The sequence below is a fragment of the Pelophylax lessonae genome (assembly GCF_965119305.1).
Source record: "Pelophylax lessonae genome assembly, chromosome: 2".
NCBI classification, from domain to species: domain Eukaryota; kingdom Metazoa; phylum Chordata; class Amphibia; order Anura; family Ranidae; genus Pelophylax; species Pelophylax lessonae.
Genome location: NC_138769.1, coordinates 421,418,096 through 421,441,211, shown reverse-complemented (window position 1 = coordinate 421,441,211; position 23,116 = coordinate 421,418,096). Strand labels below are relative to the sequence as shown.

General features: G+C 42.4%; 1 protein-coding gene across 1 annotated transcript in view; it reads left to right on the top strand.

The window, feature by feature from the left end:
* The window catches only part of MYH15 (myosin heavy chain 15), a 77,975-nt gene that overhangs the window by 29,247 nt on the left and 25,612 nt on the right, over window positions 1–23,116 (top strand). Inside the window, exons 9-18 of the mRNA XM_082246411.1 lie at window positions 1,820–1,937; window positions 2,251–2,374; window positions 4,398–4,534; window positions 5,554–5,809; window positions 8,085–8,327; window positions 8,444–8,620; window positions 8,745–8,890; window positions 9,256–9,346; window positions 10,122–10,511; window positions 21,707–21,833. Of these exons, the coding sequence (XP_082102537.1) occupies window positions 1,820–1,937; window positions 2,251–2,374; window positions 4,398–4,534; window positions 5,554–5,809; window positions 8,085–8,327; window positions 8,444–8,620; window positions 8,745–8,890; window positions 9,256–9,346; window positions 10,122–10,511; window positions 21,707–21,833 (1,809 nt within the window). The remainder of the gene's footprint in view (window positions 1–1,819; window positions 1,938–2,250; window positions 2,375–4,397; window positions 4,535–5,553; window positions 5,810–8,084; window positions 8,328–8,443; window positions 8,621–8,744; window positions 8,891–9,255; window positions 9,347–10,121; window positions 10,512–21,706; window positions 21,834–23,116) is intronic.

The window sequence follows — 23,116 nt, the reverse complement described above, 5'->3', positions numbered from 1 at the left end:
CTGAGCTCACCGGTGTGTTCTTTCTTTTCAAGGATGTTCCAAACAGTTGATTTGGCCACACCTAATGTTTTTGCTATCTCTCGGATGGGTTTGTTTTGTTTTTTCAGCCTAATGATGGCTTGCTTCACTGATAGTGACAGCTCTTTGGATCTTATTTTGAGAGTTGACAGCAACAGATTCCAAATGCAAATAGCACACTTGAAATGAACTCTGGACCTTTTATCTGCTCCTTGTAAATGGGATAATGAGGGAATAACACACACCTGGCCATGGAACAGCTGAGCAGCCAATTGTCCCATTACTTTTGCTCCCTTAAAAAGTGGGAGGCACATATAAAAACTGTTGTAATTCCTACACCTTTCACCTGATTTGGATGTAAATACCCTAAAATTAAAGCTGAAAGTCTGCAGTTAAATCACATCTTGTTTGTTTAATTTCAAATCTATTGTGGTGGTGTATAGAGCCAACAAGATTATAATTGTGTTGATGTCCCAATATTTATGGACCTGACTGTGTGTGTGTGTATATATATATATATATATATATGAAATAATTTTTGTGAGTGTAAGGGTCTATTCATCTGCCTTTAGGCGGGGAAGTTCTAAACATAGCAGTGCCGTGATGATCCAGTGTGTAGGAGCACAGGCTATGCAGCTGTTTTGTGATAAAGGGTATAGTGCGCTCAACACAATCATAAATATTAAACATATGACATCTGGGATAACCCACAATTTATGGTGATCTTCATACAGTGTGAAAAACCATATGTGAAAATTCTTTATGCAAAAACATATCATTTATAACAATCGTGAAAAAATATATATAAAGTCCTCCAATTGATCAAGATAATCTCAAATAGCCAAAGATCAAGCTTCCATCAATAGTGGATCTTCAATCTTGATAATCTGAGACCGATATGTGATGGTGAAATAGAAGAAATAGCCTCTTACCAGATAACACTAAACAGTGAGCCTAAGGCTGGTCATACACTATACAATTTTCTTGTTCAACTTTCCTTTAGATTTACCAAAACCATGTAATATAGGGTCAAACCTAAACACTTTCAATTTGTATGCAGTCAGGCAGGCCCTTGCACTACATAGTTTAAGGTAAATCTAAAGGAAATTGAATAAGAAAATTGTATAGTGTATGGCCAGCCTTATTGGTGAATAGGCACTTTCCACACGTTAACAAATGAAATCAAGTGAGGTGACACCTCGGTGGTAGTGCAAACTTCTTACCAGAAGTATGTAGAGGGTAGGCATAAACCACTGTTGTTTATACGAATGCACCAGATAGAGGGTATCCAATGGCGGCTTCAATGCGTGGGCTGAATGTTTCGCCACTCCACCATATCCAACTCCCTGGTGTGGCAGGCGATACTGTACTCTAATGTAGATCCCCCATAACAAAACATATAAAGTGCCAATAGTGCATTATCCTCTTAAAAAAAACTTTATTAAAAAAGAAACACTCTTACATGGCAAATTAAAGGAACTGGGCATAAACAATGGTTCCAAGTGTACCGAACATGCCCGCCTGCAGTGCGGAACAAGTGGTGTGGCGTGACGGCGTGGCTACTCCCGCCTGCATCTGTTTTGGATGACTCCAAATTATCAAAAAAGAAAAAATGGAATTACACATTTCAGTGTCAAATTATGCAGCTCCCCCTACCTTGCTCAGATAGTATCATCTTAATTTGTTGCTCGTTGTTTTATAGGCATTTGGAGAAGCAGAGAGAAAATAACGATATTTTGACAATACATTTTAATAAGTAATATAGCTTTACAGATTTGTGTTTGCGTTTGCTTACAATCAGGTGCAATGGACCCTTTTCTGGTTCTTCATCAGCTGCGTTGTAATGGTGTCCTGGAGGGAATTCGTATCTGTCGCAAAGGATTTCCAAACAGGGTTCTGTATGCTGACTTCAAACAGAGGTAGCAAAATAGTCACAATTTTTTATTTTATTTTATCAACTGCTACTAACATTTATAATTATTGTGTGTGAATAACATTTGTCATTTAAATATGCCCATTTCCCACAATAGGCTGTTGAGATATCTCGGTCTAAAAAGATCTTGAACAATATTTTTAGTTAGATAAAAACGCATACTGGAAGATAAAATAGCCAGGCTCAAGATCATTATATTAAGCACATATGAGCAGGGCTCACTGAAAACAGTGATCGTACAGCAAAGTAGTTATTAACATTTACACATACATAGTATATCTTATGTGGATCTGTTGTAGATATCGTATACTGAATCCCGCTGCTATCCCAGAGGACAAGTTTGTAGACAGCAGAAAAGCATCTGAAAAACTTGTGGGTACTTTGGACATTGATCACACTCAGTATCGATTCGGTCACACAAAGGTAAGAAATGTTCTGATCATTAGAGACAATAATGTTAAATAGTAAACAGCAAATGTCAACTAAACAATTTAAGTCCCTTTCTCCCTAAATCCCGTCAAGACCCAGAGCATTTTTTCTGCACTTTGTCTTTTTAGCATTTTTAATCTACCTCAACATATACAAGCTTTTTGGGACAGAAATTGCTTTATTTGGTAGCAATTTTGAATACATATATTTGTATTTCTTTGCTTTTAATGGGGTGGGGTATATAGTAAAAACAATTAGAAACATTTTGCCAAAGCAATGTTTACATAATTTGTGCACCCCTAAATAATTTGACCAACAAAGTCTGTGGTTTAAAATTATATCACATTAAAAAGCATGGCTTTTACGTACTGTAGCAGAAAGGTAAAGCTCAAAATGAATACACGAAATGTATGAGAGGAGAGCTTTATTCCCCTTTTGATGCTACATTTTGAAGCACAACATTAGGATAAGATTAGGCTGGGTTTGCCAGGATACAAGTTAGTACAGCAGAAACCTTTTCACTGGTTTAGGATCACTGCAAATTCAAATGACATAGCGTATGTAAAAGCCTGTATGCTAAATGTGGCAATAAATAGTTAAAACTGATAATAAATGCCAAGATAAAAGAGAGAGATATAAAAACTGTAAAAATGTGGAAATATGAATAATATAACAATAGGAAGCAAAGGTAAAGAAATCAAAAAGCGCCTAGTGCATGAACAATTAATATATATATATATATATGACCATCAACTATATTTGTAATAGTGATAAAAGTGCATAAGTGATCACAAGTGATATAGGATATAAATAATAGTAATACAAATTATCATAAACTCAAAGTGACAAGTGCATATAGACCAATAGGCAAAATAGAGACTCAAAGTGCCAATTACGTGAAAATGCAAGGTTGGTATAGGTGTATGCCAACATAAACTAGTGACGTATATAAATAAATATATAAATGGTGATAGGAAAAAAAGTCCAGTGTAGGATATACAAAATAAACTGGTGATGAAGTGACTGGAAATGTCCAAGTGGTGACAAATGGATAAATAGGTGACAATCTTTGTGTGGATTAAACACAATAAGTGACCCCTTGGTGGGTAGTGAGGTGCTCACTGACCCCTCTGGTAAATAGCACACTCACCAGAAATACCCACCCCACACAGGGGTATAGAGCGGGTATAAGTAGTAATCTGGTGGATGGATCCTATTCTCCTCTACAGGTCCTGAGTTGGACGTCTATGGAGATTCCCAGATGGGAGGATTCCTGAGGGGAGTTGGGGTCTGGTGGTGTCCCAGGGCTATATACTCCAGATGTCCGTGGGGTATCGATGGAACAGATGTTCAAAGTTTTCAAAGTGCAAAGAAAAGGCACATAATGTAATTTTGCTAAATGGGGGTATTATTTGTACACTAAACCAGATCAAGGGTACTCACATAGATGCAATCTAAAACGAGCGGTGGAATTCAGCGTGTGGAACGCAATGCCGTCCACGACTCAGCACAGGAACCGGAAGTGACGCGACACGTCTTACGCGTTTCGTAATAGTACGTCCTCAGCAGCCGGTTTTATCTTGCCATTTATTATCAGTTTTAACTATTTATTGCCACATTTAGCATACAGGCTTTTACATACGCTTTATTATTAGATAGCGCCATTCCCCCCCATCCCCCTTTCATACCTTTTATAGTCCTCTGAGTATAATTTAGGGAGGCTGCAGTCTAACATTCACATATTTATTTACATCCGCATATTCCATAAGCGCGGAGTTTATTACCCTCAAATGACATAGCGTTCATTTCCTTTTTACGTGAACAACTGCAATGTAAATTGATGCGAAGTGACCCCGTGTCAGGTTTTCTAATTTTATTTGGTTTTGTTCATTTCACTATTCTACACTTCACTTCAACTCACTTCACACTGTAGTAAATCTGGCTCAATAAATTATTATTTTGAATTATGTCTGTATAGTAAAACTGTGTACATAACACATATTTATATATGCCGTAGGTGTTTTTCAAAGCTGGTTTGCTTGGACATCTTGAAGAAATGCGAGATGAAAGATTAGCTAAGATTCTAACACTGATCCAATCAAGGTCACGGGGAAGACTAATGAGAATTGAATTCCAGAAGATTTTGGAGAGAAGGTAGTGTGCTTTGAAACACAATGGGGTTGATTTACTAAAACTGGAGAGTGCAAAATCAGGTGCAGCTTCTTCAGTTTCTAACTTCAGCTTGTTCATTTAAGCTTTGACAGTAAAAACTGGAAGCTGATTGGTTTCTATGCTGAGCTGCACCATATTTTGCATTCTCCAGTCTTAGTAAATCAACCCCAATGAATGATTGCAGAGTTTTTATATTTAATTATAAATCTAAAAACAGGAGATACATTCTTGTATGGTAGCTAACTGTAGATTACAGAGAACAGATCCAGAGCTTGGATCAAGTATCCATGGTCTGTCTAGTACAGCCTTTTTCAACCTTTTCAACACAGATGAACCCTTGAAATAAATTTCTGGTCCCGGGAAACCCCTGCTAAAAAATAAAAATCTACAACTCATGATGACACATTAGTGTGACAGTCAGTGGGAAGAATGCTCCTTACCCTTGTCATCATTGGGAAGAATCCCCCCTTTAAGATAGCTAAAAGGAACAATGGTGTCATTGGAAACTTATCTTAGAGGCAGAAATTGCCCATTGCTCAAGGAACTCCTAGCAGCCAGGAGGAACCCTAGGGTTCCTCCACGGAACCCTGGTCTAGTACATGGTAGCTCTCAGACACTAGTCATTACACTTATTTAATGCATGCTATAACAGGGTTTTTTTGTAAGCTTCATTTATTCCTCTTTCAATATATCTGGTCATGTGCTACAAGTGGTAAATACAGAAACGTTTCCTGATTATCTCATAACAAGGCTTTTACTGTTTTCACAAATTGAAAAAAGTATACTTATTGGATTCAAATAGGGACCAACGGCAAATCAGCTTTCTGTTTATTTAAAGCCAATTAGCCATAAGCTAATATGAATGTGTGCACATTTTAGCCTATGTGTTCACAATGACTGTCAACTTATAAATGATATACTAATGTAATAACTGTACATATTATGCTGTAAGTATGAATCATTGATTCAAATGCATAAGTATATTTTCTTCTCTCTGTTAGGGATGCATTGCTAGTTATTCAGTGGAATATTCGTGCTTTTATGGCTGTGAAAAACTGGCCTTGGATGAAGCTTTTCTTCAAGATCAAACCTTTGCTGAAGTCTGCAGAGACTGAGAAGGAAATGGCCAACATAAAGGAGGAGTTCCTTAAATTAAAGGAAGCACTTGAAAAATCTGAGGCCAGGAGGAAAGAACTCGAGGAGAAGCAAGTCAGTTTGGTGCAGGAGAAAAATGATCTCACACTTCAGCTACAAGCGGTAAGAACATGTACATGCACATGAACATACATGCTTCTGTTATTATTGCACTGCTTTGGGCTAGGCTGAGTTGTAAAGTTGTTAAAGCTGTGGTAAACTATGCTTTTTATCTTGTACATACAGATAAGCTTATAATAAGGCTTACCAGTAAGTACAGTATATTTACTATGCGTGGACTATTTAGAAGATATTTACATGTAAAGTATATAAGTAAGTATATAAACAGTAAGAAAGCCAGGCCAGAGCACATTGGCCCCATAAAAGATGATAAAGGAAAAATGGCCACTGAGGACAGAGAAAAGGCGGAAGTGTTAAATAATTTCTTTTCTTCAGTCTTCACAAAGGAATCGGGGGGCTACACGAAACCCGCTTGTAAGGCCGAACTAAATAATACACCTCAGGAAGTGCCGCCATGGCTAACAGAGGATAGACTTAGAGCTAAACTAGAGAAACTTAACATAAATAAATCCCCGGGACCGGATGGCTTGCACCCGAGGGTTCTTAATGAGCTCAGCCAGGTGATTGCCAGACCATTATTCTTGATCTTTAAGGATAGTTTACAGACGGGTATGGTGCCAGCTGATTGGAAAAAAGCCAACGTGGTACCAATATTTAAAAAGGGGCCGAGATATATCCCGGGTAACTATAGGCCGGTCAGCCTAACATCAGTAGTCTGCAAAATTTTGGAGGGGATGATAAGGGACCACATACAAGACTTTAGTAATGAAAATGGTATTATAAGTAGAAATCAGCATGGATTCATGAAAAATCGTTCGTGCCAAACCAATCTGTTAACCTTCTACGATGAAGTGAGCTGCCACCTAGATAAAGGTAAGCCTGTGGATGTGGTGTATCTGGACTTCGCAAAGGCCTTTGACACCGTTCCTCACAAACGCTTACTGTACAAACTAAGGAAGGTAGGTATGGATCATAAGGTGAGTACCTGGATAGAGACCTGGCTCCAGGGGAGAGTCCAGAGGGTGGTGATTAATGGGGAGTACTCGGATTGGGCGGGTGTGGAAAGTGGGGTCCCCCAGGGTTCTGTCCTGGGACCAATCCTGTTTAATTTATTCATAAATGATCTAGAGGAGGGGATATCTAGTACAATCTCAGTATTTGCAGATGATACTAAATTAGGCATGCCAATATCTTCTATGCAGGATGTGGAAATCTTGCAAGCAGACCTGAACAAAATAACGGGGTGGGCAACCACATGGCAGATGAGGTTTAATGTAGAAAAATGTAAAGTAATGCACTTGGGTGCCAGAAACCAGAAAGCAAGCTATTCACTAGGGGGTGAACCTCTGGGTGAGTCTAGGATGGAAAAGGACTTGGGGGTACTGGTAGACAACAGGCTTGGCAGTGGCATGCAATGCCAAGCCGCCGCAAGCAAAGCCAACAGAATACTGGGATGTATAAAAAGGGGGATTCACTCCAGAAATAAAGAGATTATTCTCCCGCTCTACAAGACTCTGGTCCGGCCACATCTGGAGTATGCTGTCCAGTTCTGGGCACCGGTCCGCAGGAAGGATGTGCTGGAACTGGAGAAAGTCCAGAGGAGGGCAACAAAAATAATTAGGGGAATGGAGGACATCGGCTATGAGGAAAGACTACAAGCACTGAACCTATTCTCTCTGGAGAAGAGACGATTGAGGGGGGATATGATATCAATGTACAAATACTGTACTGGCGACCCTAGCATAAGGAACAAACTATTCAGAGAAAGGGAATACAATAAGACACGTGGCCACTCACTAAAACTTGAGGAAAGGCGGTTTAACCTTAAAGTGCGTAAGGGGTTCTTCACTGTAAGAGCGGTAAGGATGTGGAATTCTCTTCCACAAGCAGTCGTATCAGCGGGGAGCATAGATAGTTTCAAAAAACTATTAGATGTACACCTTAAAGACCACAACATACAGGGGTACACAATGTACGGTTAAAAGCAAACACACACGCATCATGGGTTGAACTGGATGGACTTGTGTCTTTTTTCAACCTCACTAACTATGTAACTATGTAACATGTGTCGCAGCAGGTGACATTACTGGTGCATGCGCACTGTGCTCTCAATGGGCAGCATGCGGCTCATTGAGAGACCTGTGACCCGACCGCATGCGCAGGAGTGACATCTTGGCTATTCAAATGGCCAGAGCCCACCGGGTAAGACCGGGTAAAGATGGAATCCCTGTCAGAGGTGAAATATTTTGGCATATAAAAAAACTAGAGTAAATACTTTACACTGATTTAATAAATTTATATGTAAATGTTATTTTAGGAGCAAGATACTTTGGCTGATGCTGAGGAAAGATGTGATCTATTGATTAAAACAAAGATCCAGATGGAGTCAAAAGTAAAGGATCTCACAGAACGCATAGAGGATGAAGAAGAAATGAACTCAGAGCTTACTGCCAAGAAAAGGAAACTGGAAGATGAGTGCTCTGAACTCAAGAAAGATATTGATGACCTGGAGATGACATTGGCAAAAGCAGAAAAAGAGAAACATGCAACTGAAAATAAGGTGTGTGTCCCAATCAACATCAAAATTTGATCACAGCTACAGCAAATGTAGAATTTTTATATTACATAAAATTCTGGTTAATGAATATACCTGTTTCATCATCATTATTAACTCAGGTCAAAAACTTAACTGAAGAAATGGCAACTCTTGATGAAACCATTACTAAACTAACTAAAGAGAAAAAAGCTCTACAGGAGGCACATCAGCAAACTCTTGATGACCTTCAGGCTGAAGAGGACAAAGTCAACACCCTGACCAAAATGAAAATGAAGCTAGAACAGCAAGTAGATGATGTAAGACCAAGCAGAATTTTCCTATAATTGTAATTTCCTCTTTGTCTGTCTGTCTCTCTATAAATATATATTTTCAAAAACACATGCCAGAGACCCGCATGACATTGAACCTTTTGTATCTTAGCTTGAAGGTTCACTAGAGCAAGAAAAGAAAGTTAGAATGGAACTAGAAAGAGCAAAACGGAAATTGGAAGGAGATCTGAAGTTGACACAAGAGAGTCTAATGGATGCAGAAAATGACAAGCAGCAGATGGAGGAGAAATTAAAAAAGTAATTTTATAATGTTGTGTATATGTTTCTTTTTATTACAAATTCACAAAACATGACTTTCCATAGGTCCAGCAATTTATCTGCCAGTTGCGTGCTGTTGTTTTTCATGGTGCATGTTTTCTTTAGGGCAAAGCACTATTGATGTATAACAAATTGCTAGTAAGAAAGCATCTGTTGGCCTTAACAGACAATACTGTTTGCTGGATGTAACTGATGAAGGAAACATTTTGTAAACATTTTTAAACTAAAATTTTAGGTCGGGGAAGGAAATACAATTAAGTACAATTTAAACTCATTGCAGTTAAATGATGGCAGCAATATAATCTGTATATTTACAATTGAATTTTGTTTTATACATTTTCAAGGAAAGAATTTGAAATCAATCAGTTGACATCTAAACTGGAAGATGAACAATCTATCATCATCCAGCTCCAGAAGAAAATAAAAGAACTTCAAGTAAGAGACAGCAATAATAACCTAACAATTACTATCTTTTAAAAAAATTTCAATAAAAAAAAAAAGAAGCCAAATATGCACATATGGGACACACTAACTGTATTTACTGAACACAATGTATATTATTATATTATAACTAGGATTCAGTTTAAAATTTTCTATTATTTCCTCTGTATATGTATTGTCCATAGCCAACGCCTCTACAGATACTCTTACGTTGTTTACATTGACTTTAAAGAGCACCAGCTCCTACCTCTGCTTACTGTGTGCTGGAATTATAAAACTGCAGATATGGGCACTCTTTTTTGGGCATCTCATGTTCAAAAAAATTCAGAAAATATCTTTAGTAAAAACACATCTGTAATTAGATTGCAAGTGCAAGTTTGCATCTGAAAATACTAGCTGCTTGGTTGTGTCTGGGTTCAGTGTTTCTAAGTTGCAGACAAAGAGCAAGCATGCATTAAATAAAATTCAGAGAAAAGTGGGAATTTTTCATCACTTTACACCAGCATAATATGGCAGCCAATGAAATACCAATTTTGTCGCAGAAGTGGAGTGTTGGCCATTCAAATGGCAATACAGCAATGCAGCCAACATACAATTAAGATTTATATCTTAACAGAACGCTAACATTTTGGCAAAACAGGTTTTAATATTGTTCATGCTTCTGTTGAGTAGGATTTGCTTTTTTACACAGGTTTGCAATCTTTATATAAAATAAGGTCCATAGTGCTCTTGTCATTTTACTTATGATAATACTTATGTTACTCTTTAGGCTCGTATCGAAGAGTTAGAAGAAGAACTGGAAGCTGAACGAGCAGCACGAGCCAAGGTAGAAAAGCAGAGGTCAGATCTCTCCAGAGAGTTGGAAGAATTAAGTGAGAGGCTAGAAGAAGCTGGGGGAGCAACATCTGCACAGCTGGAGATGAATAAGAAGAGAGAGGCTGAGTACCTGAAGATGCGTAGAGATCTGGAAGAAGCCACTTTACATCATGAGGCCATAGCAGCTGCTCTCCGGAAGAAGCATGCAGACACTGTTTCAGAACTTGGAGAACAGATTGACAATCTTCAGAGAGTCAAGCAAAAGCTAGAGAAAGAGAAAAGCGAACTCAAGCTGGAATCAGATGATTTGGCTTCCAACATGGAGCAGCTGGCCAAATCCAAGGTAAATAAAATTTTGTTTCGCTCCTGGTAAATTATGTGTTGGCGCGTTTTATTGAAAATTATCAATACTAAAATTACTCTCTGAAGCAACTCTGTCACTAAAATTAAGTTTTTTGTAAAAAAAAAAAAGAGTAGCACTCCCCTCTACCATTGTCCACTCTGCTGAACACCACTTATGCTGAGATATTGTCCCCCAAAGTCTTTATTCAAAGCAACGCTTTCAGTAGTATCAATCATCTCCCACTATGCAAAGTGGTTCTTCCCAATGACCTCTGATTTAGTTTCATTATATTTATGAATTCATATAATTAATTATAATTATATTTAATTATATAATTAATTAAATCAGACATGCTAGTTCACGAAAGTGACTTGGTGAACAGGTTTAGCGTCGCTGCCCTAGTACTGGTATGTGACACATGAATAAAGTCTGCTTTAATCTCCTTTAAGATTCCATTTAACGGGTTTGGTTTTCAGAGGATATCACAGAACAGATTTCCTTCTCAGCTATTCTGCCGTGTGGAAATCTGGGGCTCTGTAGTCATAAATATTTGGGGAATGACCTTGCTTTTGTTTTACTTAATATGACAATCAAAAGAGGTCAGAAGGGTAGTGCTGGTTAATTAACAACTTCTGGACCGAAAGATTTTACCCCCTTAAAGACCAGGCCATTTTTGCGATACGGCACTGCGTTACTTCAACTGACATTTGCATGGTTGTGTGACGCTGTAACCAAATAAAATGTATGTCCTTTTTTCCCACAACTAGAGCTTTCTTTTGGTGGTATTTGATCATCTCCGAGCTTTTTATTTTTTGCGCTATAAACAAAAAAAGAGCGATAATTAAAAAAAAAACAAAAAAACAATATTTCTTATTCATTCATCGACAGAGACAGCGCTCCATAAATCATAACTACCGGGTTATATTGGCTTCTCCAGGAGTAGGACTGGACAGAATAAAAAAACAACTGGCTATGTCCATGGGCTGTCCTCAACTTGGTATATAACCCCCCTCTCTGCTCTAGGTAACCAGTTTTAATCTGTCAAATCAGGAGTACGTTTTTTTCCTTAATTACATCTTTTATTGTTTTTTCTCTCGGGAGATCAACAATCAACTGCCTGGCTGGGCAAGAGGCTAGAAAACCTAGATCCAGTGGTCCCCCCAGCCCAGCCAGAGAGCGCATGCTAGGTAGGCCGTGACATAGCCTCATGGACAGAGGCTGGCCCTTGAGTTAAGCGTCTCGCATGGTCGCATATGACCGGGCTTGGGTCTGAGTCGCAGCAACTCCTTGGCCATCAGCTCCCCTACTTCGGTGGTGAGTAGTTCTATCTGGAGCATTACCCGCACCATGGAAGGGTAGGTACAGTCCCCCCTCTCCCCTTTTGGTATTTTTTTGGGGTGGACGCGGGTAGTCTCCAGGGACGGTCTGACCTGCCTGCAGGTTCCCTCCTCCCATCCCTTAATCCCTCAGTGAGCTGGGCTTCCCCCCCTCACTTTCCCCCCTGTCCGGACCTGGAGTCTGGTGGGGGTCCCAGGGCACAGAATGCAGCGGAGACCCCTGGGGTCTCCCTCACTAACCCCACTCTGTAAGGGTCCTGGGATAGTGTGTGTCCTGCCCTGATAGTCTGGAGGGGTCCCAGTGTTGGAGACCCCTAGATGCATGCCCTACTGTTTGCAGTATGGGTATAGTGCAGGGGGGTCCCAGTGCAGAGACCGGTGCAGAGTGTGCAGCGGAGTCTCCCCTAACGTGTGTCCTACCTTCAGGGGGGGTCCCCTTGCAAGAGGGTGCATGGAAGAACCTGGCAGCATGCTTCAGCGTTTGTAGCTGATGGTGGCCATTTTCCCTTAGTCTGGCTGGTCTCCGGTTGGTGGCCATGTTTATGTAGCCCGATGATGTCACAGGCCCATTTTCCCTTAGCCTGGCTGGTCTCCGGTTGGCGGCCATGTTTGTGTAGCCCGATGATGTCACTGGGCCATTTTCTCTTAGTCCGGGAGATTCTGGAGATGACCGAAGTCTCGTGGGGATGCCAAAGCTCCTCCTCTTCCTCCTCAGTTTCCTCTTCCTGTGCCCGGAATATTTGAACAGGGATGGCATCCATGATGTTGCTGGGTTCTAATTCTTGGCAATCCTCTGGTCCCTAGGGGTCCCTGTTATCTCTCTCGCTCTGCTGATAGGTACCCTGAGCCTTGAGGGGATCCTTTAGTGGTGCGAAAAGATCATTTTTGTACTGCAAGGTCTTCCTTTCCTTATGGAGCCTCAGGGTCACATCTCCCCGACTAACCCCCTAATGTAGGTGGCAGGTCCCTCGGAACCCCAGCTTCCTATGGTTGCACTGATGGCGGTCCGGTGGTCCTTAGTGTCCTGGGTGGAAGTGGCTAGTGGGCAAAGGCCCAGGAGGAAGCGCCCCCCCGCCTTCCCCTTCTCAGTCTGTCTTATCTAAATCTGAGCCTGATGTGGCGGTGGACCCGGCTTGTCCAGGGGGACTTAATATCACACTCCAAGATCCATCCGATAGTGAGGATGATTCCTCCATGGTCGCAGCAGCGAATGAAAAAGCACTGGTGGACACACTTATCACTGCAGTGCGTGATACTTTAAAAATGGAGGATGCGGCCAATGTAGCCAAGGACGTGGCTGTGTCGTTTGGTACGCATAAGTCATCTTGTACTCCAAAGGTGTTTCCTTATGTGCCTTATTTTGACAGGTTTTCCTGTAAGGAATGGGAATAACCAAGATTACCCTTTGTGGTCTCAAAACGTTTTGCCGTATGTTACCCTTTTAAGGAGTCACTTTTATAAAAGTGGACTGGTTCACTAGTGGTGGACCCTGCCGTTTTCAGTTTGAATAAAGCAACCAAGATCCCAGTAGAGGAATCCCTGTCCTTTTAGGACCCGGCTGACAGGAAAGTGGAAGCTGTGGCACGCAGCATGTTTACTATGGCTGGTTCGGCATTGCGGTCAGTCTTTGCCTCAGCCCTGGTGTCTCTGACCCTAACTGAATGGGCCAAGCTTTTGCGCCAGGGCCTGGGGAGTTATCAGGTCCCCGCTGCTTATGTTGATTTAGCGGACCAGTTGGTCCATGGGTTGCAGTTTATTTGTGATGCAGCTTTGGATACAGCTTCTGTGCTGTCCAAACTTTCTGTTTCAGCGCTGGTGATTAGGCGCGTGCTGTGGCTTAAGAATTGGTCCACAGACCAAGCCTCTAAGAGAGCTCACATTGATCTGCCCTTTCAAGGCGATTGCTTGTTTGGGGCTACCCTGAATCACATCATTAAGGGTATCACGGTGGGAAGACCTTACTGCCACAGTCATGGAAAGGGAAGGAGCCTCGTCTCAGACGGGGGCCCTCCTTCTCAGCCCATAGAAAATGATTTTGTACTTCTGGGACAGAGAATAAGGGAAATAGACCTTTAAATCTTCCCCGTAGGGTTCCAAGCAACCTTGATCTAGTAAGCCTAGAGCTAGCTTCTCCAGACCCGCAGACAAACCCCTACAGCATGAAGGTATGCCCTCACCCATTATTGGGGAGGGGGGACATTTTTGCTGGTTTCCGGCCCCATGGACTTATTTTGTAAACGTCAAGGAGATCCACAAAATGTTTCTTGGGGCCAGAAAGGGGGACAAAGCTTGTCCTTTTCAGGTTTTTTGTGTCCTGAGTCTCCTTGTGTGGACTTATTTCCTGCAAAGGTTCTGATGATGTCCGGACAACCTAAGGTCCCCCCTATCCCTGTCCTGAGAATTGATTTACCTAGGTCTGATTTTAATTCTCACCAGGGTGGTCCTTCCTCTGGACCAATTTCAGAAACCACAGGCTGTGATTCACCAGCTGCTGTCACACAGACATTTCTCTCTCCCGCTTTGTATACAGGTTCTGAGTCTGGTGGTATCCACCTTCAAGACAATTCTGTTTGCACAGTCCTACATGCAGCTCGTTTAGCAGGTTTGGCTCCACAGGAGGATACCGAAGTTCGTGATGAGGTCACGGGGTCCACTAACAGAAGCCGCAGGCATCCAAGGGCCATGGTAAGGCCAGTACCATCCTTTGCTCATGCTTCTTCTGCAGGTCCCAAGGGCTAATCTACCATCCTGCTTTACAGTCACTGGTTTTAATGGCCTAGCTATTGAAAGCCAGGTACTGAGTGATAGAGGTTTTTCTTGATCAGTGACCCCTACTATGGTGAAGGCGAGGAAGTCGTCTTCCAGCAAGATATACCATCTAACATGGAAAGCGTACATTTCTTGGTGTGAGTCGGTCGGTGCTCATCCTCAATCCTTTTCTGTGAATCTTAACCTTTCTTCAGCACATTGATCAGAAGTTGGCCTTGAGTACTATCAAGAGCCAGGTGTCTGCCTTGGCAATCTTCTTTCAGTGACCCCCTAGCCACGCACTCTTTAGTTTGTACCTTCATTCAGGGGGTTCAACATGTGGCCTGTACAGTCTCTTTTGCCACCATGGGATTTAAATTTAGTGCTTTCGGTTCTCCAGAAACCTCCATTTGAGAATATTCGGGAGATTCCCTTGTCTGCCTTATCCCAGAAGGTGACATTCTTGGTGGCTATCACCTCGGCCCGCAGGTGGCATTATCCTGTCACAGTCCCTATTTGATGGTTCATAGAGATAAACTTGTTCTTCGTCCCTGTCCATCATTCGTGCCCAAAGTTCTCCCTGACTTCCATTTGAATGAGGATATTGTGTTGCCTTCCTTGTGTCCCAAGCCGGCTCATCCCAAGGAATTTGCTTTGCATACTTTGGATGTGGTTCCTGCGATTCGGGTGTATCTGGCAGTTACTGAGTCCTTTCGAAGGTCGTACTTGCTTTTTGTGGTTATGGACCAAGAAAAGGGCTGGCCGCTTCTTCAGCTACCATCTTTAGATAGATCAGACAGACAGTGACTCAGGCCTATTCCATTAAAGGTCAGGTTCCACCTTTCCATGTCACGGCGCCATCTACTCGGGCGCTGAGTGCTTCTTGGTCCTTCCGTCATCAGACATCAATATCGCAAGTTTGCAAGGCGGCCACTTGGTTGTCGGTGCGAACGTTCACAAAATTCTATAAGGTAGATACTTTGGCATCTGCGGATGCTTCTTTTGGCCGCAAAGTTTTGCAGACTGCTTTTTAAGAGGGGCTGTTCCCTCTTGAGGGGTGTTTTCTTTAAACTTTTATTTTTTCAGACGGGGCTCCTGTGACCCGATTAAGGCTCCTGTGTCCTGGTTAAGAGCACATATGTATAGCCTGGGGTTATTTTCCCCACCCCTCATTTTCCTATTGGCACTGCTTTTGGACGTCCCAGTAGTTATGATTTATGGAGCGCTGTGTCCTTCGATGAATGAAATCGAAAATTGAATTTTTGTACTTACCATATAAAATCCATTTCTCTATCGCTCATTGACAGACGTAGTCTTCTTGATTCTCAAGAGCTGGGTTATGTTGTCTCCGCAGGAGTAGGACTAGGCAGAATGACAAAACGTTCTGGCTCCACCCTAGGGGGCAGTCCCTGAGGGTATATCCTCCCTCTCTCTGCTACAGGGAATCAGTTTTTTTCTGTCTAGTCAGGAGCTTGCATGAGGGTTCTGGGGTTGATGGTGGCTTCATTCGAAGCAGTCCCATTTGCCCAGTCCCATACCCGAATTCTTCAGCAAGAGATTCTTCTCAGATGGAATCGGAATCCGGAATCCCTGGACAATCAGATCCGATTGAGCAAACAGACCAGAGAGTCTCTGGTTTGGTGGCTTCGGTCTCCAATGCTCAGCCAGGGAAAGTCATTTCTGCCAATATATTGGACGATAGTGACCACGGATGCCAGTCTATCCGGATGGGGAGGAATTCTCGGTCAGTTATCTGTCCAGGGACTTTGGTCCCCGGAAGAATCCAGATTACCGATAAATGTATTGGAACTGAGAGCGATCAGACTTTGTCTGATTCACTGGACCGAGCAGCTCCAGGGCAGCCCGGTTCGGATCCAGTCGGACAATGCCACGGCCGTGGCTTATGTCAATCACCAGGGGGGCACCAAGAGTGTCCGAGCGGCCAAAGAAGTGGCTTGCATTCTTCGCTGGGCGGAACGATTTGTTCCAGCAATCTCTGTGGTGTTCATTCCGGGGGTGGAGAATTGGCAGGCAGATTATCTCAGCCGTCAGACCCTGGATCAGGGGGAATGGTCCCTCCATCCAGACGTTTTCCACCAGTTGTGCCTACGGTGGGGCACCCCGGATGTGGATCTGTTGGCATCACGATTCAACAGGAAAGTTCAGAGATTCGTGGCTCGCTCCCGCGATCCTCTAGCAGAAACCGCAGACGCACTGATCGCCCCGTGGGGGCAATACCAGCTAATATATGCCTTCCCTCCTCTCGCGTTACTGCCAAGACTTCTTCGCAGGGTAGAGGAGGAAGGAATCCCAGTAATCCTGGTAGCTCCGGACTGGCCTCGTCGAGCTTGGTACGCCGACATGGTCAGACTGGTGGCGGACGTCCCATGGAGACTTCCTCTCAGAGAGGATCTACTGTCTCAGGGACCGATCTTCCATCCTGCTTTACGATCGCTGGCTTTAACGGCCTGGCTATTGAGACCCAGGTGCTGAAGAACAAAGGTTTGTCAGCTTCAGTTATTCCTACTCTAGTTGAAGCAAGGAAAGCGACTTCCAGAAAGATTTATCATCGCACATGGAAGTCCTACATTGCATGGTGTGAACCTTTGGGGTTCCGTCCTCGGTCTTATTCGATTAGTCGAATATTGGCTTTTCTGCAACAAGGGGTTGAGCAGAAACTGGCCTTGAGTACTATCAAGGGTCAGGTCTCAGCATTAGCCATCTTCTTTCAGAAGCCTTTGGCTACTCATTCCTTGGTGCGGAATTTCATCCAGGGGGTGCGACATCTGGCTCCGCCAGTGCACGCGCCGTTACCCCCCTGGGATCTTAATTTAGTGTTGTCGGTTCTTCAGAAACCTCCCTTTGAAGATATTAGGGAGATTCCTCTACCCACGTTGTCCCAGAAGGTGGCCTTCTTGGTGGCTATTACTTCTGCACGCAGGGTGTCAGAGCTGGCCGCATTATCTTGTCGTTCACCATATCTGGTGGTTCATAGAGATAAGGTGGTTCTTCGTCCGAATCCATCCTTCCTACCAAAAGTGGTTTCAGAATTTCATCTGAATGAAGAAATTGTATTACCTTCCCTGTGTCCTAAGCCCAGTCATCCTCGGGAATTTGCTTTGCACTCCTTGGATGTGGTCCGGGCGATCAGGGTATACTTGAAAACGACAGACTCGTTTCGCAAGACGGATTCACTTTTTGTGATCCCAGATGGACCCAAAAAGGGGTTGCCTGCATCTGCCGCGACCATTTCCAGATGGATCAGACAGACGGTAGTGCAGGCTTATTCTATTAAGGGTCGGGAGCCCCCGTTCCCTGTTAAGGCGCACTCCACTCGGGCACTTAGTGCGTCATGGGCCTTTCGCCATCAGGCGTCAGTGGTCCAGGTGTGCAAGGCGGCTACCTGGTCGTCGGTGCATACCTTCTCTAAACATTATAAAGTTGATGTAATGGCATCGTCTGATGCCTCATTTGGCCGCAAGGTTTTGCAGGCCGCAATTTGAGGAGACCAGTGGTCTACCTCGAGGGTTTTTTTTTTTTTCCGTTGGAAAATTTTTTCTTTTAGTCTCATTCTTTGTTTATAATGAGCCTTTAAAACTTCTAGTTTGGCACCGGTTGGGCCTTCTAGATTGGATTTGATTTTGTCAATCCCACCCCTCATTTGTGGCACTGCTTCTGGATGTCCCAGCTCTTGAGAATCAAGAAGACTACGTCTGTCAATGAGCGATAGAGAAAAATGGATTTTTGTAAGAACTTACCGTAAAATCCTTTTCTCTTAAGCTCATTGACAGACGTAGTACCCGCCCCTCTATCATTGAGTTGGGTTGGGTTAAATTCTCTGTACTGCTTTAAACAGAACTGATTCCCTGTAGCAGAGAGAGGGAGGATATACCCTCAGGGACTGCCCCCTAGGGTGGAGCCAGAACGTTTTGTCATTCTGCCTAGTCCTACTCCTGCGGAGACAACATAACCCAGCTCTTGAGAATCAAGAAGACTACGTCTGTCAATGAGCTTAAGAGAAAAGGATTTTACGGTAAGTTCTTACAAAAATCCATTTTTCTCGGAGTTCATTGACGGTTACAGCACCCACCCCTCTATGGAGTTCTGATACTTCTAATACTGCTTGCTACTAAGCTGATTACCTAGAGCAGAGAGAGGATGGCCCATGGGTGTAGCCAGGTGTTTTCTGTTCTGTCCAGTCCTACTCCTGGAGGAGGCAATATAACCCAGTAGTTATGATTTATGGAGCGCTGTGTTCGTCGATGAACTCAGAGAAATGGATTTTACGTTAAGTACAAAAATCACATTGTTTTACTTTCTGCTATAAAACACAGCCAATAAAAAACATTTAAAAAATCTATTTTTTTTTATCAATTTAGGCCAACGTGCATTCTGGATTCATATTTTTGGTAAAAAAAATTCCCAATAGGTGTATATTAATTGGTTTGCGCAAAAGTTTTAGTGTCTACAAATGATGCAATATTTTTGTTTATTTATATTTTTTACTAGTAATGGTGACTGCGACATTGTGGCAGACAAATATAACATCTAACTTACAGTTTTTGAAGACCAGTAATACTAGTACAGTGATCAGTGCTAGCAGTGTTTAGCAAGAACACAAGATCTCCATCTTGTCCCCTTGCAGAACGGCGATCTGTCTTGTTTACATAGGCAGGTCGCCGTTCTGCCTTTCCCGTGGATGATCGTGGGTGGCCGGTGGACATCAGGTTGGCTGGACCCATTGATTGATATCCCTGCTAGCCAATCATGATGCAATTGCGCCTCCGGTGGCGCTATCGCGCCATTTCGTGGCTATTGAACGAAACAACATACAGGTACATAATTTCATAATTTTGCCGCATAGCACCTCTTTGCTGCAGTAAATACACAGGGGCTGGTCGGCAAGTGATTAAATGATCCAGTGCCTTAAGGGTAGATTTACACATGCATCTAAATCTACCTCTACTCTGAAGCCTAATCCGTGTTCAGATTGAGCTTCATGGGTGATTTACCCCATTTTTGGTGAAAAAACGTGTCATAACCTCATACATTGCACATGGTTGTGGGGTGTTCGCAGTGCCTCCCCTTTTTGCTCAATGTGTGTCGAGTAGATTTTGCCATGGGTGTACATTCCCCGTTCCTGCTAATTGCAGCCTAAGGGGGCCATAAAAATGCCTCACAACCACACATTTCTATTGACCCCCCCCCCCCCCAACCGCACGTCTAAACTTAATGGAAACATGATGTACACCAATAGTCAAATTACTAGGACTCACATATTTTCCTAATGATTTTCCTCATGCACACATGCATTGCTTCTCCGAACACAAGAAAGCGTGGCAGGAGAAAAGGTGCCTAACCACCTCATTACCATGCTATAGCTGAAAAAACGGCTACATCACGGCTTTCTAGTTCTGGGAGGGTGTCTATGGATGTCCTCCCAGAACCACGCCCCCTGGGACATGCTCTGTGACTGGTGACTGTTGTGTCCTTGGGACACAGCTGATCACAGATCATGGTAAAGGGCCAATCACAGCAGTCCTTTACCATGTGATTAGTTGTGTCCAATCACAGCTGGTCACATGTAAACAGACTTCCCAGTTAACAGCAGTCCTTTCTTCACACACTGTCCCTGTGTGAGGAAAAGAAAGCCAATAACCGGCAAAGTTGTCATCACGTTGTTTAGATTATTAGTGCCACCCCATCAGTGCCGCCTCATTAGTGCCCATCAGTGCAGCTTATCAGTGCCAATCAGTGCAGCTTCATCAGCGCACATCAGTGACGAAGAAAAATTAATTATGTGCAGAATTGTATAACAGAAAATAAGAAAAAAATTTTTTTTCATAATTGTCTGATTTTTTTTTGGTTGCTAAGAAAAAAAAAAAACCCAGTGGTGATTAAATACCACCAAAAGGAAGCTCTATCTGTCAAAAAAATAATACAAATTTTATTTAGGTACAGTGTTGCATGACCATGCAATTTTCATTCAAAATGTGACATCACTAAAAGCTGAAAATTGGCCTGGAAGGGGGTGAATGTGCATGGTATTGAAGTGGTTAAAAAACTTGCCTAAAACGGCTTATTGCACATGTGTTTAGGCTTGTCAAGCATTTGAGCGTTAATGGATTTCATTGGCTGAATAATAATTTATTCTGTCCGTTGGAATGCATTAACTTTCAAGTGTGCCCCCATGTTTACAGATATTTAGGCACTTTCAGTGTTTTTTCTGCTCTTCAGCTCCTCTCCTGAACATGCCTGTAAATGCCTATGTGTCCATGGACACATATGGCTAACATAGAAGTGCTTTTAGAGGCTAGGGAAAAAAAAAATGCCGTACAAGTGACGTTTTTTAAGCCCAGTGTGCATAAGGCCCTAATTACAGTATTGTTAATTTAGTCTAATGTGTACCTGATGTGTCTTGCCAGGTAGACTCCGCTTTAAGATCAAATAAATAATAATTCAGGGGAGTTGCAGGTTATGTGGATCTGTTTGGAGTATTTAGAGGATATTAAAAAGGTGTTGGCTTTTGGCAAGTTTTATCTATTCAGTCTGATATACTGTGTGTTGTTTTATAATAATAAAGTCTGATCTATATAGTGTAAAATTATAATTGGAAAGTTTGAGGTTTGGGTCTGTTTTGTCAATCACATGGATCAGAGAGGTCTTGTGCTCTTAGCCGAGATTATACTGTATGTATGGCATTGAGGGTCCATGCACAATGGGCTTAAAAATGGCAGCTTCTACAGGAGTTTAGCGTTTTGCCTGTAGAAGTAGCTCAATGTTATCCTATATGTCCATGCACATTAGAACGTTTAGAGGCATATTTTAGCTCAGTGTTTAGAGGCAGGAAAAAGACCCTTCTGGTTTGCATTTTTGAGAGTAGTTTTCTGGTACAAAAAAAACTCTAAACGCTTATAAACCCCTGTACAAAAACCCTCTATATGAGCGTTTTTTTCTGCCAAAAGAGCCTACTTTTTTAAGCCCAGTGTGCATGGACCCTGAATGTGCTTTACTTAACCAAGTTCTATTATATGATACAAAGTAGAATATCCATAAACTTGTACAGCTAATATTTTTATGACACTAAGGACCTTTATATATTTATTACAGGCCATATCAGAAAAAATGTGTCGCACATATGAAGACCAGCTTAATGAAGCAAAGGCCAAGGTGGATGAGATGACCCGTCAAACGAGCGATCTCACCACTCAGAAAGGAAGACTGCAGACTGAAAATGGTTGGAAAAATTGGTTCTCTAATATCACTGTTTTATTAGTTTTTTTATAAATAACTTTAAGAACATTTTAATCTAAGCAGAAGTCAATAAGATGGCAAAATATTACCAACACATACCTTTCTTGGGCCTGGTTAAACACTGATGGGATTTCAGATGCAACTTGAGTTGCAATAAATCACATGACAAATAAAATAACATTGCTTCCAAGTGTGCCCATTCACATCAATGCAGCACAGCTGTGAAATGAATTTATGGAGGTGTCCTTTGCCAATATGGTGTGATGCAGTACGATTTTGTGGTTCATAGACTTCAATGGAAACACATCAAAATTGAATCTACATGCATTTTTCGATGTGCTTTGTGTGCGATTTGTGCTGGTTGTTAAGGGCCAGCACCCGTCATTGTCCTAACAACCAGTGACTCATCCCTGCTGTCAGGATGAGTCATTGGTTGTTAAGGAGCTGGCACCCACTGGTGTCCTAACAATGATGAGTCATTCCTGGTTTGGTTTGGATTTTAAGGGGAAGCCCACACTAAAAAAATAAAAAATTACATGGGGACCCCCCAGTATTCATACCAGTCCCCTATCTGAGCATGCAAGAAAGGGAATGTGAGGGGAGAGAAACAACTTAGTGAATTCCCCCTCCAAAAAAAATGTCACTGATGTAAATCTATTGTCAATCATGATGAGCACTCCTGCTGACCTGCACGACAAAAAAAACCCAAAAAACAGTAAAAACTGCCTGCCAAACACAACTGCTCCTAGCGGTTAAACTCACCAAATAACAAAGCCCCCCCCCCCAAAGTAGACAAAGAGGTGACCCCACCCCTATGATATCATAGGGTAGGGTCTCAAAGGGCCCTTGTTAAAGATTTGATTAGTCATCCCCCACACCCCCACAACCATCAGGTCAGAGTTGTGGGGAAGAGGCTCTTGTCCTCATCAACATAGGGATAAGATGTTTTGCAAGAGGGGGGTCCCCCCACATGTTGGTGGCATGTGGCCTGGTATGGTTCAGGAAGCAGTTGCACTTGCTTGCTCCTTCTGTCCTGGCCTGCGTGCTCATTTAAGGGTCTGATATTGATTGGGGAGGGGGACCTGCACACTTTTTTTTTTTTTTTTTTTTTTTTTTTTTTTTTAATGCCGGCTCATTTGCTTACAGTCTGCTGTCAGCGGGGAATCCCACTGACAGCAGGAATGACTCATCATTATTAGGAGGTCAGCAGGCACCGGCTCCTTAACAACCAATGATTCATCCCTGCTGCTGACAGCAGAGATGAGT